Raw genomic sequence first — 12446 nt, 5'->3', positions numbered from 1 at the left:
GACTGAATCCTGGGTGCCCCTGAGATGCACTTACCTGGTCAGGATTCATCCAGTGCCTACTATGTGTTGATTATGACCGCAAGGCAAGGCATTGTAATTCTGCTCACATAACAAGCCTCTAGTGGAACAGAAAAAGTATTTACAAAGTGTCTAACAATTTGATCAAACCAGAGTCCTTGACGCTGAAGAATGCAAAGCAGAAACGATGTGATATTGGTGTCATTGTTTGCTCGGCTCTCCGGGAAGTGTTGTTTATGAAATTAGTGAGTTTTCTGTCAGGAGTGTGGGTTACCTCAGTTAGGAGTCCTTCCTAAGACTGGATTAATAGGCAAAGAGACCAGGCGAGGTTTTGCCAGCTGCCCTGCCTGACGGCTACATCTGGCCCCGTTTGAGAATGCGATCGTGCCTTTACCACCTGCCCCTTCTTCCTGCTCCTGTGAGTGTTTCTTGCATACATTTCTATAATCCAGAGCAGAGAGACATATTCCTTCACCAGCGTTCACCAAATTCCCACAACGCACCTACGCTTGCTTTCTCACCAAATGTTAACACATTCAAAAGGAAACAAGACAGTTTGGTAGTCTACACCAACACAGGTCCTCCCAGGAAATCGGTTGCGAATTCTTTGTTAGAATATAGTCAGGCCTCTGCATCTGTAGGTTTTATACAAACGATTAAAAATGGCTTTTAAAATTTCTTATATCTTATCATTTCCCCTAAAAATACAGCGTCCTGCCTCTTCACGTAATGCCTGCATTGTATTAACTACTGTAAGTGACCTAGACTTGACTTAAAGTCAGATTCATTTTATATGATGAATCTGAGCACGATGGATTTTAGCATTCAAGGAGGCTCCTAGAACCAGCACCCCAAGGGTAGCCAGGGCAAGTGTATTGACAGGGCCGCTGTAAACGGAGAGGAGGAGTGGTATTGGATGTGAGGGCGGGGCAGCGGCTCCGACCAGGCCGAAGGCAGGAAGAGCTCATGCTCCCGCCCGGCTCTGCTTCTCACTGCGTTATCCCTTCAGCGGTTTTCCTGGGAAGAGGCTTTAGTGAGGTTTTGTATTCCAAGCGGATTCGTGTGTTTTCCTAGTCTAACACTGTGTGGACCTTGTAAACAGACATGTAGCATCTAGGACCAGACCAGAAGGAATTCAGAATGCAATGCAGGCTGCAGAATTGGCAGGCTGGAGAGAAGATAGCCAGGCCTGATGACGGTGAAAACTCTTTCCAAGACACACTGTCTTCTGTGTCACCCGTGTGCTGGGCTCACATGAACTCTACTTTTTATTAAAGGGACTTCACTTTTTAAAAAAAATCTAGTTGAATAGTATAGGGCACATAGCAGCATTATAGGTTACATCTGCTTATGGCTGATATTGACTCCTGCTAAAAATATGAGTTATAACTTTCACTTCTGTTACTCATAGTTTGAAAACTCAAATTGCATTTCACAAAGTATTAGGAGACAACAAGTTTCAGGATTTAGTGTGTATAAATATAGAAAAGTGCACTTGGATCTAAAAGGTAGGCAGAAATCACCACATACTTCAGTTTGAAAGTAAAGGGGGTTTGGGTTATTTTCCTAGGGTTTGTTTGGTTTAGCACCCTGGCTTTCACAACGATACTAAAATCCATGGTGCTTCCAGAACGTGCTGGAATTTCCAACCCATGTTCACACAATGACTTCTCTAAAAAAATCAGTGAAGAGGGAATAAACCTTTTGTTTCCTTCAGTGCAATGACATTGTAGGGGAATCCTGATAAGTAGATCCAGCATATCATTTCCTAGACACCTCTAAGCAGACTTCCTGACAAACAAGTACATCTCAATATGCAGCAGATAAAACAAGATAACATTGCCATGTCCAATCTAGCAAGACTGACTGTGAAAATGTCATAGAGGGTTGAGCATCCCTTAAAGATCATGCAATCTGGTACACCTACGTACATGTGTCTAACATGATGATGTGGTTTTACTGTGACTTCTAGAAATTTCTGACATCAAATTGCATTTTCACCTTTTTTGAGGTTCAAATTTACTATCAAATTATATAATAAGTTCTTTTTATTTCTTGGTAGTTTTTAGATGTCATCTTTTCTTTCCAACAGATTGTTTTGTTTGCTTCTTCTGTGTAATAGTTTTAGGCCCAATGCACCAAGGTCTCTGGGACTCTGATTAGTCTACCTAGTTTGGAATCTGTTGGCCTGAATTCTGTTGAACTTAACTTTAATGGCCTCAGCTCTCCAATAGCTTCTCATAGGACTGGGATGGCAGCTCAGTTGGTAAAATGCTTCCCTGGAGACTTTGAGGAACTGAGCTTGAGTCTCACCCACATAAAGAAAATCCTGTCCATGGTGATGCATTCTTGTCATTGCAATGCCAGGGAAGCAGAGATGGGCAGATCCCTATGGCTGAAGGACCAGCGAGCCTGGTGTTGCCAGCAAGCTCCAGGCCAATGAAAGACCTGCTGTCAAGGCAGACAGCCTCGAGGAATGACACCTAGGTTGACATCTAGCCTCCATTTGCATGTTCTTGTGAGCACACATTCATTTGCATACGCTCACAAGTACATACTTATGTGAACACACATGTACCTGTTCACCCTCCTCCACTCACAAGGAAAAAATTAATTGTATTTCCTTGAGCATTTCCTCAAAAGCAGCTGCCAACTACTTTGCGTCATTCCTGTTTGAGAAAATGAAGACCTGCTGATGGTTCTAAGCTATGAAGACATCTAAATGACAACAGCTGTCCATAGTCTCTGTGGGCTTCTGCTTTCAACATAACGTGTTCCTTCCCACTGCATGTGCTTTTTAATTCACTAGGGCACCATGCTTGGGAAGATTGAATTCGATGGCCAGTCCGTGGATTTTGTGGATCCCAATAAACAGAATTTGATTGCTGAGGTTTCAACCAAGGTAAGAAAATTTTCTTCTTACTTTTATGTTTTGTTTTATTTACTTTAAGCCTATTAGTTTTATAACATTAAAATCTGTATCTTTCATCGCCCATAAGCGCCTGATTTGAACGGGGGAAGTGGCCCCGCAGCAGCTGATATATATGCTATCGATTCTTTGCTTGTAAAGTCAGAAGCCCTTTCTTACAGACATTCGTGGCAATCTCAAGCGACCATTTAGAAGCTTTCCCCTAAATTTTAGCTCCCCTCTTGTCTTTCACTTGTTCCCTAGTTTAGGGCTTTAGACCACAGCATCTAAAGAAGGCACAGAAGTGTTAAAGGCAGACATAACACTGAGTAGGATTGAAAACTAAAACCCCGAAAGGGAAACGAGGGAACATTATAGGAATTAGACAAAATAATAGCCAGGCATGCTAATGCACGCCTTTATCCCCAGCACTCAGGAGGCAGAGGCAGGTGGATCTCTGAGTTCGAGGCCAACCTTGTCTACAGAATGAATTCCAGGATACCCAGGGCTGTTACACAGGAAAACCCTGTCTTGAAAAACCAACCCCCCCAAAAAACCCCAAAACCCAAAAAACAACACAAACACACACACACACACACACACACACACACACACACACACACAGAGAGAGAGAGAGAGAGAGAGAGAGAGAGAGAGAGAGAGAATATAAAAGTCTAGGGTCATTCTGTGCAGGGAAAATATTTCTTTCTTTCCTTTTTAATTAATTAATTAATTTCTGCAAACCAATTCCCGTCATTCCTCCTTCCTCTCTTCCTGCTACCCCCACTTTCCCCCACCTACCCCATCCTCTCTTCAGAGAGGATAAGGCCTCCCCTAGGAACTCAACTAAGTCTGTCCCCTCATCATGTTGAGACAGGTTCAAGCCCCTACCCCACACAGTATATCAATGCTGAGCAAGGTATCTCTCCATAGAGAATGGGCTCCACAAAGTTAGTTTATGCACTAGGGTTGGATCCTGGTCCCACTGCCAGTGACCTCACACACTGCCAGTGACCCCACTGTTGTCACCTGCCTTCAGGGGACTTAGTTTGGACTTATGCAGGTTGTCAATTCAGAGTCAGTGAGTTCCCACTGGTGTGCGTCAGCAGATTCTGTGGGTTTCCCCATCATGGTCTTGGCACCTTTGCTCATATTATCAATCTTCTCTCCCTTCGACTGTACTCCAGGAGCTTGGCCCAGTGCTTAGCTGTGGATCTCTGCATCTGCTTCCATCAGATTCTGGATGAGGGTTCTATACGGTAGTCCTCAATCTGATTACAGGGGAAGGCCAGTTAAGGCACCCTCTCCACTCTTGCTTAGATTCTTAGGTGGGGTCAAACTTATTGTGTATATTTGAGCTAAGGAACTAATGCTCACAATGATGTCTAAGTAACTAAGCATTTGTTTATAAGAAGGTAGAGAACTCTTTAGAGCCATTCCTTTTGGTCTTGATTTAATGTCTTTTAATGAATGTGTGAATGGATCTTGTGTGATACTCTCTCTGACCTTGGAGATTATAAGAGTCTGGTAAGAGAAGCAAGCAAGTCAGCTGGCATGTACAGAATCCTGTGGTATAGGCTCTCCTTGGCATGCTTACAGGCCACAGCAAAACCATTCATGAAGCATCACCACAGTGAGACAGGTGTATCACAGAAGGCTGAGTGGAGGTGTGAAGGCACACAAAGAGCCAGCTGTTATAGGTAGATAAACAGAAATCAAGCTGCTTCAGGCAGAAAGAATTGCATGTGTTTGAGAGGCAGAGGCTTGCAGCAGCTAGGTGTGTCTGATGAGTTATACATAGGTTGATAGGTAGAAGCAAAGAAATCAATTATTTGAATGATACATTTGGCAGGTGATGAGTGGATGCCAACTAGATCCAGAAGTTTTATGTATTAAAGCATCATTGGATGCAGAGCATTACTGGGAACCATGGGAAATTCATTCAGCACTTTTTGGAGCAAAGGGTAGGTGGACAAAAGATCAAGGAACTTGAAAATAAAATCATGGGATTTTTCAAATGTCAGCAACACTGACTTGGAGAAATTTACCTTAAAAATTCTGTGGTCAGGAGGAGGGGAGGAGATGGCAATTTTTAATAAAAAATAAATAAACTGGAAAAAAAATTCTGTGGTCAGTTAAAAACACTATATGATACATTCATTTTCAGAATCCTAAGGCAAATTAACACATCCATGTGTTTGTGATATTTTATATAGCTTCTTCTGTTTGATATAGAAAGCATATGCAATTGGCCCTCTCTATATGCAGGCTCCATATTTGGGTATTTAACTAAATATGAGTCAAAAATTACTGAAAATTGTGATATATAATATAAATGTGTACCTCTTTTTCTTCTTACCATTTTCCTAACAATATAGCACAGTGCGATAGCTATTTACATGAAATTTACCTTTTATTAGTTACTGTAAGTCAGAGGTCACTTTAATTGTGCAAAGTCTATGAAAATATCACATAGTTTTAGAAAAGGGGTTTCAGAATCTGTGGGTTTTGTTCCTCAGAGTGACTGGGCTGGTGCACTTTCCCAGGAGAATGGCTACATGAGTGAGTGCAAATGGGTTTAGGTGGAGAACAGCAGAAATGAGCATATCTGTCTATTTATTATCCATCTGTCTAGCTACCTATACATCCATCTATCATCTTTGTGTGTGTGTGGTGTGTGTGATCATCATCTATCATCTTTGTGTGTATGTAGTGTGTGTGTGTGTGTGTGTGTGTGTGTGTAGGTCAGAAGACAACTTGGCAGACTTTGTTTTCTCCTCTCATCTTTATGTGGGGGTACAGATAATGAATTCTGATCTTTAGGTTTCTGCAGTAAGTGCTTTGTTTACTGAGTCATCTCAACAGTTCTATATTTTTATCCATGCCAAATAAAGGACAAAAATCATAGTGACAACAGCTGGTCCTGTTAACGCCTTTGCAATTGACTAATGTTGTGACATCTGTGATAAATGTGTATTTCTATCAGGAAGTTATATAAATTTTGTGAGTTTTGTTTGACTATATGCCTTAGAAATGTTGGTCATTTAATTCCTTGTCATACTGCAATTTGATAAAGCTACAACTAGCTGGTAACATAGTTTTACTTTATAGCAGGAGTTCAAGGTTAAGAATAAATCAGTTCTTTTACAAAGTAGTTGACAAGAGACTTTGCCTGTGTCATTAATGATCAGTTCAGTAATAATTCCCTAGATGCAGTGTTTTCTCTCCCGAATAGCCACAGAAGGAGAAAGTAAATGGCCAACGCCCTGTTCATATGTTTTACTCAAACACACTTTAAGGATTATGAATGTATACTATATGTAGACTTTGTGGAGAGGTAGACGTTTCGGCTGAAGCAAATGTTCTTTCAAACATTCAGGTTGCATCATTCATCCAATACCTTTGTCAAGACGTGGACTCATTCTAAATCAGAATAGTCTAGCTAACTCTTGAAGCCAGGACCAGTGTGGCCACCAAGGCTCCAGGCTTCATGCTTTCTCTTTTGTTCCTTTTGTTTTTTGACTGCAGAATTGCTTCTTGGGTAAATGTGTGTAAAAATTGATCTGCCTCCAAGCAGTTCTTAAGATGTAGATAATGATTATGATATGCTCTGAGATCTTTCATATGAAATCTACCATTTAAATGCAAACGACTATCTGGTAATCTAAAGGGAGCAGGTGGTCTATACTAGCTGAGGAATTCTTATGACTCTCATATTGATTTTACCCATCCAGCCTCTCCGTAATCCTAATATGCAGTGACTTAATGCAATTGGATCTGATCCGCACTGCAATTTGATGATCAAGTGGCATTTAAGGCATGATGTATCCATTACCTCGTCTGCCTCCTGCTGAATCAGGCAACAATATTTGAGACTTTTATTGCTAATGAGGCAAAACACGAGGATGGTGGTTAACTATGGAAGCAGCCAACTTCTTAAAGATCTTTGTTATCACTATAATGAATAGTTTATATAAAACAGCAAAGCACCTCTTTTTCTCATCGAAAAGATACAGTCTGTGATATTTGCTGTGCTTTTCTTACAAATTGATTTTTAACTGCCAGTCACTCCCTAGCAGTTAGCAATCAATCTGTTACACATCTAAGTACAAAACACGCTGAGTGAATTTATGGCCTGGGCTTGGTGCTTACACTGGGAATCTCCTCTCAATGTCTGTTTTTTTTTTTTTTTTTTAATGGCAGGATGTCAAGGTGTTTGGCAAAGGAAACCCCACCAAAGTGGTAGCTGTGGACTGTGGGATAAAAAACAATGTCATCCGGCTGCTAGTTAAGGTAAGTGATTGGCCCCCTCTGGAAGCTAAGGTTTGTAGTGCTGAGTATTGTTTGTGCCCTTTGTTTAGAAGGCTTGCTTCAGAATGTCAGGAATCTCCACTTTTCTTTCTGCCTTTGATCCACAAAATGACACATATGTCCCTGTTCAAATCAAGGACAGACAACCATGACTTTGAAAAATCCCCAAGAACCAAAACCCATGGGAAAGTGACTGTTATCATTTGTTTGTTATTATTTTAACTTACTCATTTTATCCTCTTAGTAACAAAGGAAGAACGAGGCTTTCTTACGGAATCTTGGTACATGTTCTTTTCCAATGCTAATATCACTCTTTTAACCTGTAGTATGCTATAGTTCTCTTCATATTCCCCTCTTGAGAGCCTCCTTTTCCTTCCTCATCGAACTCTTTCTAGTTTTCTGACCTCTGCCCACTCTCATTCCAATAAAAAAGCACACACACACACACACACACACACACACAGACACACACACGCACGCACGCACGCACGCACAGACACCCACACCCATACCCACACCCACACACACACACCCACACACACACACTCACGCACGCACGCACGCACGCGCGCACGCACACACACACACACACACACACACACACACACACACACAAGGCATTAGGATCCATACAGGAGAGAGAACACATGCTATTCTTCTGGGTCTGGGTGACCTCACTTCAAGCATCTTGACTGTCCTCATAAGTTATTCTGAGGCAGCCCACACTCACATGGAGAGCTGGAAATGGGAGAAAGCCATGGTGGGTCTGACAGTGCCTCCTTCAGTCTACATTTATTATGCACTGTATGTTGTTGGATTATGTCCTGAAATTGTAAGACGGCCATAGCGCTCTTAGGGACTAATCTAAACTCTTAGAAAACTAATTAAACTTGAACCTTAAAAACCCTCAAGGACAAAAAGCACATTATATCAGTGTTTTATCAAGTATTATTTTGCTAGAGTTTCTCCTCATAACCTTCCCACTTCCAGTTTCTATGTCTCTGTCTGTCTCTTACTCTCATGCACATACGTATGGACCCCACACCTCCACAAACGTACATGCTTACCCGTTCACATACTTGCATAACGTCAAATTAGTGTGGATACAGGGGAATTCTTCAATTCATCTTCATCTTCTCATCGTTAGAGACTATCAGCACTATTCAAATTAGTCATCTTATTAGTGAAATTCTTCATGAATCTTTTAGTAGCAGATACACAAAGGATCTTTTCATATTCCACTCCTATTTTTGCCATTTAATTTACACTGCCCACTTTCTAGCTGCAAGAGTTTGAGGTTTCTTTGACTAAGGGGTTTCTCTAGTTGGGCAGAGTCCATTTGTAGAGAGGAAATAATACAACTTTCCCTAGAACTCTCCACAACATTGACCATAGAGTCAGTGTAAAGATCTTTGCCCCAGGCATGGGTCATATCTAAACACTCAACGCTGGCTCCAGGTTCCCCAAGGATCTCAGACTCTGAGTGTTCACTGTGGTTACTGTTGTATACTGTACCGGGGTATCTTGTGGTGTCATTTCTCCATTCCATTTATGTCTACTGGAAAAACCTTCCAAATAAACCTTCAAATTCTCATCTTGGGGAATGCTAGGGGAACTTTCAAAGGTACAAAATAATTAGGTTTTTTTTGCCGGAATTTTCTTTATACTCCATTTACTTGCCATTTTTCTTTGTCTATGATCTTTCCTTTTTAAGTAATGTTTTTACTCTTGGAACGTTCTATAGATTTATACAGTGTATGCTAATTGGATTCACCATCTGCTGCCTTCTTCCAACTAAGTCTTGTTTTCCCATTCTTCTTCATGTTCTCTTTTTATTTTATTATGTTTTTTGTTGTTAGTAACCCCTCCAGTCCAATTAGTAGTGATTATGCACACATGAGTGTCTTTCTGTCCTTAGGTATGTCTATCTACTTATTCAATTGCCCATAGCTTCTTTGATAGAGGTGACTCCTCGTGCCCCCCCCCCCCCACTGAAATGTTGACTAGCTTGTTCTTGTGCTGCTCTTCTGGAGGTAATGGGAGCTACTGTGAGTTGGTGTGCACCAGCTCCATCCTGTCCAGAAGTCAGTATTTCACAGCTTTCATTCCATCCCCAGTCCCTTCCATGTTTGCCTGCCCCTCTCACTCAAACACCCATGAGCCTCAAACCGTGGGAGGTTGCCATACATGACATAGCTAGCTGAGTGCCAATGTTATTTATTCCTGGTATTTTGACAAGTGCTGCGTGTCTGCAGCAACCACCACCCGCTGCCAAAAGAAGCTTGTCTGAGCAAAGTTTGAGAGCAGCACGGGTCTATGGGTATAAACATACATATTTGAAATCATGATTATTTAGCAGAGCAGCAACAGTAATTTACTCCCTAGGGCCAATGATCTCTCCGAGTCATGAGATTTTGATCAGGTTTATAGTATCAGTCACAAAAATCCGTCCTGTAGACCAGGCCTCATATCCCATCAGAGAGCAGTTGGTTAACTCCATAATCTTAATGCCACTATCACAATAGTGGATACATCTTGCCAGCCAGTCAACATTGTAGCATACGTGGTCCAGCGCTGGGTAAGGCTGCCGATGACTTTCTTCTCCAGCAGTGTGCATCACAACTCTTGGCTCTACGTAAACTATCCAGAAAGGCAGGAGTTTTCCCTTTCAAGGTCCCTGTCTCTCTCTCTCCTGTTTATTTTTATGATAAATATTTTGATTTCCCCCTGTCAGAATACAAATAGATTAGAAAACCCTAGGAAGAAAAGTTAAAATTTGCCAGAAAAGAAAGGAAAAGTAAAAGGTTGAGACGTGGTCATGCCTTTGGGGTGAGATGTGGTCATGCCTTTGGGGTGAGATGTGGTCACGCCTTTGCAGAGGCGGAGTGGGTTTGCCATTCTGTGCTGCAGCTACCGAGGTAATAAAAGCCTTGCTCTACTGACATGGAGAGTTTAATCCCCGAAGTCACCCTTGTACAGGGAGTGTGTCACTTGATTTTTCATAAATAAAAGTTAAGTTCTTCCTATTGACCATGGATACACCTTCATTATATAAAGCACAATAAGTTACTAAAATCATATTTTATTCAGTGTTATTTGATTACACATTATTTTTGAAATTTCTTTTAGAGGCTAGTTCTTCAAAAGAAGACTGAGTGAAAGCACACATGACCAAAGCACACATTTGGTTCATCTTTCTTGCGTTTCTTTTCCAGCGAGGTGCCGAAGTGCATTTGGTTCCTTGGAATCACGATTTCACCCAGATGGAGTATGATGGACTTCTGATTGCTGGGGGACCCGGGAATCCAGCTCTTGCACAACCACTCATTCAAAATGTGAAAAAGGTGCCGTGAGCCTGGGGCTTGGGGGCTGCTGCCTGGGAGGGAAGGGCATCTGCCCTGTAGTCCAAAGAGGTTCTGTTTTATTTATTCATGTAGTTTTAGGACTTACATTAGTACTTGGGAGGCAATTTTAGCATAGTTATTTCAGAGAGAAACCAGTGAGGACTCTTAGAAGCGTTGCTTTGCTTTGGAACCTTGCCATGCTTCCTCCACTAACAATGGCTGGGTGGAGTCTAATCTTCATCTATAACAGTCCTCATAATTGAAAACTGGCAACCAGGCTCATTACCTTGGTGCAGAACCCATAAGACCTTCAAGTTTTTTAAACATTAAATTATGTTTTGTTTAATCTGAATGGCAAGAACATCTTAATGGATTCTAAGATCCATAAATTGTGCCTCTCTCTACATTCTAACTAACAATTCCTTTCCTACTTCCACGTTGCTCATGAGGAATGGGGGATCTCTGGCTTTTCTTCTTTCAGAGACAGTATTTTTCACTATCTGTCTTACTTGCTTGATCATCTTCCCTGATACAGATTTTGGAGAGTGACCGCAAAGAGCCCTTGTTTGGAATCAGTACAGGAAACATAATAACAGGACTGGCTGCTGGGGCCAAATCCTACAAGATGTCCATGGCGAATAGGTAAGGCAGCTATGATATTGTCCGCAGCCAGGCTACCTCTGAAATACGCCGGCAACCAAACACCAAAGGCTTAGAGAATTTACATAGCGTTTCTGCAGAACAAACGCCAGTCAACCTATTACATAGTTCACAGTTGTCTGACCGCCTGATTCCATTTTTATTACATTTCTCAGAGGCAGCCTTCTCTAACGATAACTTTGCTATAGTTTGAGGTTATTTTCCTTCTCTTGACATGAACCATTGTTGTAATACTCGATCAGAAGGTATTCCAAAGGAAACTGTTCCAATTTGAGGCTTTGTTTCAGAACATTGATAACACTATAAAGAGCGAGAAGGACTTCAGAACACATTAGTGACCCAGTTTTACTTCTTACCCCCCAACGCTGCTGACTTCCTCAATGCCAGGGCTCTCCCTCCCTCTGCACAAAGCAGAGCTCAGGAAGAGTCTGATCTGAGGACTGGTCTCTTTGTTAACTCAGAGAGTTCTCCTCCAGCTTGAATATGACGGTAGCTTGCATATCTGTGTTTGTGCGAAGCCAGTATGCAATTTCTCTTTGTTATGAGTGCCTTTCTAAAACTGATTATGAAAGTTCAGTAGACCTGTGCTAAAGACTCAACAAAGCTTCCTAAATTGAGTTTTTGTTTTCGAGGCTGAAATGCTTGGGATTAATAGTCTGTGACTCTTTTTACAAAGTGATTTTCACTAAAGCAGTCAAAAGACCTGAGTTTGGCTTCACGAGCAACATATACATTCCCTTCACTTTCATTTTTCTTTTTTTTTCTCTCCATCTCTCTCCAGAGGACAGAATCAGCCTGTTCTGAACATCACCAACAGACAGGCTTTCATTACCGCTCAGAACCATGGCTACGCTCTGGACAACACCCTCCCTGCCGGCTGGAAACCGCTCTTTGTGAATGTCAACGATCAAACAAACGAGGTAGGTACTCTCAACAAAGCTTTTCCGTTGTTCATGAGAAGATAAGGGCTTTTCCTGTATGTTATGTATTTTCCTTTCTATGTTTAGAGTGTGTGTGTGTGTTTTGCATGCAACTGTGCAGTTGTGTGCACCCGTATGTGCACACAGAGCCTGGAGCAGGACACCCAGTATCTTCTTGTACTGTTCTTCACACTACTGTCTTATGACAGGGCCACTCACTAAACTGAAGTGTTTAGACTTGGCTGTCCAGCAAGTTCTCAGAAACCATAGCTCCACCCCTTACCG

General features: G+C 41.7%; 1 protein-coding gene across 1 annotated transcript in view; it reads left to right on the top strand.

The window, feature by feature from the left end:
• Nucleotides 1-12446, top strand: part of Cps1 (carbamoyl-phosphate synthase 1) — a 109380-nt gene that overhangs the window by 21840 nt on the left and 75094 nt on the right. The window contains exons 6-10 of the mRNA XM_038339217.2: nucleotides 2828-2920; nucleotides 7130-7219; nucleotides 10453-10581; nucleotides 11117-11223; nucleotides 12023-12161. Of these exons, the coding sequence (XP_038195145.1) occupies nucleotides 2828-2920; nucleotides 7130-7219; nucleotides 10453-10581; nucleotides 11117-11223; nucleotides 12023-12161 (558 nt within the window). The remainder of the gene's footprint in view (nucleotides 1-2827; nucleotides 2921-7129; nucleotides 7220-10452; nucleotides 10582-11116; nucleotides 11224-12022; nucleotides 12162-12446) is intronic.

The sequence above is a fragment of the Arvicola amphibius genome, chromosome 8 (assembly GCF_903992535.2).
Source record: "Arvicola amphibius chromosome 8, mArvAmp1.2, whole genome shotgun sequence".
Lineage (NCBI taxonomy): Eukaryota > Metazoa > Chordata > Mammalia > Rodentia > Cricetidae > Arvicola > Arvicola amphibius.
Note: the sequence above shows the minus strand (reverse complement) of the source record. Positions and strands in the feature narration are given on the sequence as shown.